The 7,802-nt window shown below is 37.8% G+C and overlaps 1 protein-coding gene across 4 annotated transcripts in view; it reads right to left on the bottom strand.

Annotated features, from left to right (window-relative positions):
* The window catches only part of CUNH18orf54 (chromosome unknown C18orf54 homolog), a 62,697-nt gene extending 55,263 nt beyond the window's left edge, over window positions 1-7,434 (bottom strand). Inside the window, exons 1-4 of one of the 4 annotated variants that reach the window (XM_040478780.1) lie at window positions 6,949-7,434; window positions 4,088-4,413; window positions 2,242-3,030; window positions 1,769-1,923 (exon numbers count right to left, since the gene is read on the bottom strand). In XM_040478780.1, the coding sequence (XP_040334714.1) occupies window positions 1,769-1,923; window positions 2,242-3,030; window positions 4,088-4,370 (1,227 nt within the window). In that variant the 5' untranslated portion in view covers window positions 4,371-4,413; window positions 6,949-7,434. The remainder of the gene's footprint in view (window positions 1-1,768; window positions 1,924-2,241; window positions 3,031-4,087; window positions 4,414-6,948) is intronic. The other 3 variants (XM_040478781.1, XM_040478778.1, XM_040478779.1) reach the window with 3 other exon arrangements.
* Window positions 7,435-7,802: the final 368 nt, after the last annotated feature.

The raw sequence follows: 7,802 nt of genomic DNA on the forward strand, positions 1-7,802 counted from the left end.
ATTCAAAAATTTTATTCTTAAACACCTCTGATACTATTTGCTCACCCATTCTTGTTGGTTGCAATTGAAAGTAAAGTATTATAGCTATGGTACTTTACAATTACCAAGACCAACTGACAAGAAAATAAGAAATTAGAAAAAAAGTTTAAGAATTAAGTGAGCTAATTATTCACCCAAGTTTCAAAAAATAAAGATACTATTGAAGCAACAATTGAGAAATGAAGCTAAATGAGGAAAAAAAAAATATTCTGGATAATTATCACCACTATTAACAATTTACAAGACAGCTCATAAGTCAGAAATTGTCCTAAGTACCTTATATTTTCTAATCAAATGAATCCTCACAACAGCCCCAAGTAGAGAATTTATATAAGGTCTTGTACAAAGCAGTTTTACTTGTATAAGGTGTCAGCAAAGACAAAAAAAAGTAACAGAGCTACGATTCCAAACCAGAATTATAGTAAGTGTCCATATTAAAAAAAAATAAGATGTTCAACTGAGAAGTGATCAAACAATGGATCCAGCAATTAACAGACTCTGTCTATAACAGAGTATGACAGAATGAAAGTTTAGACAACAGAAGATAATAAATCATCAGAGCGTAAGGCAGGATATAGGGTTACCAAGAATGCATTTCTTATGAGTTCAGACAATAATATCACTAAGGAAAAAAGCTTTCCTACCTAGGCTCAATTCTTACTCCACACCCACATTCATAGGTATCGATGTAAACAGTTTAAATTATTCTGAGAAACCATGTTGTAACAAGGTTAAGCACACAAATAAAAACAATATTAGAAACTACAAAAATGTATTACAATAGACCATACCAAAACACCACCACTGTTTAAGGAAAATAACGACTAAGAGAAAATAAAATGTAAATGAAAAAAATGGATAACTGCATAACTCCATATATGGAAAGAATATAGAGGGAGAAAAAACTTAAAAAGAAAACAAGAATTTCATAGCACTCTTCCATCTGCAAAACAGGTTGCTTTTGGTTGTGATTTTTCACCAGTAAAATCAGTATTTTACAGTGTAACAAAAAAACACATAAAGAAGACAAAACTTGTATAATGTGCCTAAGGTCATGCAACATTACACCATCTTGTGGTAACAAGTGAAAAATGCAATTCAAAGAAAAAACACAAAGGCAACATTCTATAGAATTAACATGTCACTATAATTGTCAATTATCACAGAGTTATGTAAAAAATAAACTAACTGGGGCACCTGGGTGGCTCAGTCAGTTAAGCATCTGACTTCAGCTCAGGTCATGATTTCACAGCTCGTGAGTTCAAGACCCACATCCAGCTCTGTGCTGACAACTCAGAGCCTGGAGCCTGGTTCAGATTCTGTGTCTCCCTCTCTCTCTGTGCACGTCCCCTGTTCTGGCTGTCTCTCTCAAAAATAAATAAACATTGAAAAAAAAATTTTTTTTTTATTTTTAAAAAAAAATTTTTTTTTCACCGTTTTTTTATTTTTGGGACAGAGAGAGACAGAGCATGAACGGGGGAGGGGCAGAGAGAGAGGGAGACACAGAATCGGAAACAGGCTCCAGGCTCTGAGCCATCAGCCCAGAGCCTGACGCGGGGCTCGAACTCACGGACCGCGAGATCGTGACCTGGCTGAAGTCGGACGCTTAACCGACTGCGCCACCCAGGCGCCCCGAAAAAAATTTTTTAAATAAATAAATAAAATAAATTAACTGTTCACATGACATTTTTCACTTGGAGAACTAAAAACTTTTTCCATTGTAACTTACGTACAAAGTTACAGGGATATTTTCCCATGATCTTTCTGCTTCAAGTTTATCTAATGAACAAGGACTATCATCCTTTTTCTTAGACTTCGGTAACTCTTCAACACAATGCTCTAGATTTCTCTTGGCCTTCAGGATAAGCAATTCAATTTTGTCACCTAATTTAAAAGATTAAATTAATTCAAGAAAAAAAGTAAATGCAGAGCACAACAAAATCTCAAAGGCAACAAACAAGTAAGAGTTCAGATAATTTAGAATATACACACATCTGTAACAAATTTTTTAATGACATTTCAAAGGAAAAAAGGGGAGAAGAAACATTTTCTAGGCACAAAATGATATATAAATGAAGACCATTATGTGTTCAAGATTTATCATCTGTTCATTACATCAAGAATGTAACATAAAAGCTCCTAGACGTTAGGTCAAATTTATAGCACTTTCTTTGGTTCTTAAAAATAAAACAAAACAATTACCACTGAATGGCTTTTTGGTTTGTCCTGGGAGAACTGGATTCTCACATTGACACTGGCTGTGTTGAGAATCACATTTACATTCATTAATCAATCCTTTATCATCATTCAAGGAATCTGAAATGTTTGAGGGTTCAAAAGAATACTCAAAACAATCTAATTTATTCATAAGTCGAGAAGTTCTTTGTGCCTGGTAACTATGTCTAGGGGAACACCGATCTTCTTTAAATATTTTATATATCCTTTGACTATTTGTATCAGGTAGCAAGTCTTGATGGTGGAGCCACACTGGGTAGGTGAAATCAGGTATACTAGTTATCCCTGAAACATTAAGGTCCGATTTCTGGCTAGTGAGCCATCTTGGGTAATTCTTTTCAAGATTGTGTTCTGAACTGTCCTCGAAAGACAATTTCTTGGAAAAAGGTAAAGATGGTTCAGAAACGCATTTATTAGTCTTACTCACAAGTTTTGGGTTTTTCAGCCTACCACATTGCTTTCCATTTATATTTGTGTATACAATGGGAGTAACTAAGTTATCCTTGCACATGGGAGTGGAGGGTTCTTGAAAATTTTTATTCTTCTCAGTATCTGATGAACTCAGTCTTCCAATGCATTTCTTCTTTTTCTTGCTAATTCGATGATTTGATCCAACATAAGCAAAAGAAAATGATCCATCTGCTGGAAGTTTTAATAGATCATCAGTTGTTAGGCTAATGGAGTCTATGTCATTAACAGTCTCTCTTCTACAGGATAAGGACAAGGAGCTTTTTTTGTGATCAACATTTTCAAAAGCTGAAAAACAAAGCATAGTTCTGTTTATTTCCCACAATCACATACAACAATACTTCATTACATTAACAGTAAATGAGAATTAAGAATTTGTCATTTTTGCTGCTTCCCTTTATCTTCACTAAAGTTTGATTAAAAGTATAAATAGTATACGTTGATGAAATACAATGTGTTTTCTCACATCTCTTCAATTTGTTTTAACTAAGTTGTACATTTTTTTTCTCCAACCTGTAAATTTTCCCTTGTTCTTTATTTACCGTTTAACCTTTTTTCATCTAGACCTATCCAGTGCACTAATACACTCATATTATTATTAGTCACTCGACACTGGCTGCAACATAGAAGAAAAATATGCTATTAAACTATGTGGAAAAATAATTTGCTTTCTGCCAATTAAGCCTGCAACAGCATTAACACAAAAAGAATAGCTGTCCTAACAGTCTTCTGGAATATATATTGCTCACATACTTCTAAGAGTTGAATGAAAAATTTTTCCATACTAGGGCTATTCCATAAGTCTTCAGTAAAGTGTTAACTGGGTTATCAATAGATGCATTTTCCAAAGTTGTCTTCATGGGAACTGCATCAAGGAAAAACTCTTAACATCTTATATCATTGTCCTATAGAATACAGATCAGGAAGACAGAGTCTTATCACATCAACTGGGATTGATCAAGTATAAATTCAGAAAGACTGAGATTTATCTGAAGTCATCAAGCTAGTTAATGAAACCTAGAACCACCATGTCAATGCTCTTTCCATTATGCTAAAATAAAATGGCTTAAGGGTTTAGGATCAACCACCTGCTATTGTTAGTCACATTCATCAGCTTCCCCTCCAAGGTCACAAGATCTTAGCTGAAAATTCTTGAGAACCAGAGAATTACAGAATTATTTAAGAAAAATATCCAGACCTCCATATTACATAAGTCATTTTTACCCCAAAGGAAAAAAAAAAAGAGTGTCGAGTTTTTCAAGGCTACAACACATCTTTGAAATGCTTTAAATCAGTGGGGGGAAACACACACACACACACACACACACACAAAATAAAAGCATACCATTGTTTGGTTTACAAATATAGTTGGAGAATTCTGGCATATGAGCAGAACACCTATTGTTGTTAATCTTTCCAGTGTTTGCACCAGGATACATCTGGCTTAAATCAAAATCATCAATATAGGCCTGTAGAGCCTGAGAGGCAGAACTATACAGTTTATCCTTATATTGAAAAGAGCCATCAGAGTTAGAGGAATTGCTACCACTCAGGCTGCAGCTTGCTAGCAGAGAAGATACTGAAGATTCCCGAGAACAAACTCTGTGTTTTGTAATTGATTTTGCCATGGCTTCCTCAAAATGGGTTATTTCTATTCATTTCTCTTAAAAACTGTAATACAAAAACAATAGGTTAAGGTTCCATTAAAGGGAATAATAGCCATATAGAGAGAAATTACTAAATTTGTAAACTTTTTATAATCTTCTTTAAAGAATAAAATCCATTTCTATAATTTTTAGGCAATACACATTGATTTTCTATTATTATAATTATTGTGAATTCCTTCATCATTGATTTAGAAAACATTTATTGAGTACCTACTATGTGCCTGGAATTGTGTACACATAATTATCTGAGAACAGTACCAAGAGAAGAGTACTCACTATTTCAAAGTCCTAAAAACTACTGATGAGCAGTCTTTTCTTATGGGAATAGATTCTATGACATCACAATACCTAACACTCCCCTATACAGACTATTTTTCAATTCATAAGCCTACTATTATACACTGCAGATAGTAGGTGCTCAATAAATTTTTAAAGGCATCAAATGAGGTATTAGAAACAAGAAGCAAGAACAGAATATCCACTTTTAATGTTGTAAATGCCAATATGTAACTTTAGCCAGCCCTTTCCTCGGGGGGGAAAAAAAACTAAGAACAAAGTAATTAATAGTATTTATTATAAAGAAATAAACCACAAGTTTATTGAGCTAGCAACATGCTCTTTTCCTAAGATAATATCGTTACTGTTAATCATTTTCTCACCTTCATTTTTGGCAATACACTTACCATTTTCACTTTTTATGTTACACAGATTCAACCTACCTTTCTTTTAAAAGAGACTTAGATAATTTGGAAATTGACAACATATTCATCTTAGAATAGTAATAATAGCATCTATTTCAAATAGGATCATGTGAAAAACTAAAAAGTAACAAACAGGTGTTACTTCAGTACGATATGATACTCTTAAAAATTAAATCAGTGGAAATGGATTTTTTTTCTGTACTAAAAAGGAAAGATTAATGTCTAGGACTTAACACATGTTATAATGTTATAAAGTTAATATGTTCAACTTTGGGCTGTAATTTGGGGAATGTTTAAGTTAGAACAACTTTTAATGTAATCTTAATAACTATCAAATTTGACTTTAAAATATTGAAAGTTTTCCATTTAAAGAGTAAAACAGCATCCTGCCTCAGCTTTAGAGTATGCATCTGCCTTTGCAGCCACAGAACAGAAGATAACGGTTAATTAGCCTCTTTGATTTCCCCGAATACTGTGATGTTGGTATGCCTCCAAAGAATGGCTAGCCTAAGTCAGCTGTGCTCTTTCTTTACCGCTTTCACTAATGATGTTTACATTTTCTCAAGTAAATATGGCTTGACCCAACATTTTCTCCCTTATTCCAACGAAGTAAGTCAGAGAAAGACAAACCCCATACAATTTCACTCATATGTGAAATTTAAGAAACAAAACACTCGAACACAGGAGAAGGGACCAAAAAAGGAGAGAGGAAACCAAACCATAAGAGACTCTTAAGTACAGAGAACAAACAGGTTTGATGCAGGGAGGTGGGCAGGGAATGGGCTAAATGGGTGATACCCTTAAGGAGGGTACTTGTGGGGTGTGGGTGGCTCAGTCCGTTAAGCCTCCGACTTCAGTTCAGGTCATGATCTCACAGCTGGCGAGTTCGAGCCCCGGGTCGGGCTCTGTGCTGACAGCTCAGGCCCTGGAGCCTGCTTCAGATTCTGTCTCTGCCTCTCTGTGCCCTCCCCTGCTCGCGATCTGTGTCTGTCTGTCCCTCTCTCTGTTTAAAATAAACATTAAAAAAAAAAAATTAAGGAAGGTACTTGCTGTGACGATCACTGGGTGTATATGTTAGTGATGAAACACTAAATTCTACACCTGAAACCAACTTACCATATGTTAAACAATTAGAATTTAAATAAAAACTTGAAATAAAAAACAAAAACGAACCCCTAAAAGGTAAAGCTGTTGGATTACAGTTCTCAGTAAGTGGGTAACAACATTTATTTTAGTTCATAGGAGGGCAGAAGGAAAAGCCACAATTGAATCCTTAAGAGCTCCCCAAAGTATACAAAAGTAGAATGAACACTTTAACGTTTATTTATTTTTGAGACAGAGAGAGACAGAGCATGAACGGGGGAGGGGCAGAGAGAGAGGGAGACACAGAATCGGAAGCAGGCTGCAGGCTCTGAGCCATCAGCCCAGAGCCTGACGCAGGGCTCGAACTCACGGACCGCGAGATCGTGACCTGGCTGAAGTCGGAATTTATTTTTTTAATGTTTTTTTTTTTTTATATTTATTTTTGAGACAGAGCACGAGTGGGGGAGGGGCAGGGAGAGAGGGAGACAGAATCGGAAACAGGCTCCAGGCTCTGAGCCATCAGCCCAGAGCCCGATGCGGGGCTCGAACTCACGGACCGTGAGATCATGACCTGAGCGAAGTCGGACGCTCAACCGACTGCGCCACCCAGGCGCCCCTAGAATTAACACTTTAATAAACCCCCGTGCACCCATTACCCTGCTTCAAACAATCACCCACACACCCCAACTTTCTATCCACCCACTTCTCCGCACTTCCACCACAGGATTATTTGGAAGCAAATCCCATTATCTTACCATCTCTTCCGTAAACACTTCCGTTCCTATCTCCAAAAGGAAATCCATCGTTCCGAAGAATGAAATGTTACACGAATGGCAGCAAGTTTCAACTTTGATTCAAGAACAGAATGTTCACTGTTAAATAACCAATAGGAACAGCTCGCGCGCAATGAAGAACTCCTAGAAACAACAGCTCTGTGGTTTATGTTTTGACACCGAATTTTGTTTATTCTACAGCTAAACGACAAGAATTAAAGGACCCGGAAAGCGAAGATCGCGGGCATCCCTGCGGGAGAGCATCTTTTCCCCTCTCGACGCGCTGGCTTCAATCCTTCCGCCCTTTACCTAGGAGTCACCCACCGTGCAGCATTCCAGCACCCCCGGCGGTCACAGACAAACACTTCACTTAGCTACTTCCACCCAGAAGTCATTGATTAGGCAGCAGGCGTGAGCCCCACCGGGGGCGGACGGAGTTTTTCCGAGGTGACAGCCCCTAAGGCCTAATCCCCCTTCCGCCCCGCCCTCTTCAATAGGCGCCTCGAGTCTCCAGAAGCCCACGTCAGGGCCCCTCCGTCGCGCTCCGCGACTCTCCCCCGCTCGGGAGCCTCCCGCTAAAGACGTTCTCTTCCCACGGGGGATGTCCACTCGCGCCCGCCCTCAGGAGACGTCCTCCTCTTCCCTCCACGCCACTCTTTCTCTGGTTTCTCCCATGGGCCGTCAAAGGATGGGGCGCCCCTCGAAACTACAGCCCCTTTTCGGGCCGAACTCACCGACGAAGTCTCCCAAAGAGATAAAAAAAAAAACAAAAAAAAAAACGCACACTTCCACAACTCTCCACCGAAAGCCTGCGCCTGTTACCGGACGGGAAACGC

This window comes from Herpailurus yagouaroundi, unplaced genomic scaffold, assembly GCF_014898765.1.
Source record: "Herpailurus yagouaroundi ecotype Mexico unplaced genomic scaffold, PumYag 142, whole genome shotgun sequence".
Taxonomy (NCBI): domain Eukaryota; kingdom Metazoa; phylum Chordata; class Mammalia; order Carnivora; family Felidae; genus Herpailurus; species Herpailurus yagouaroundi.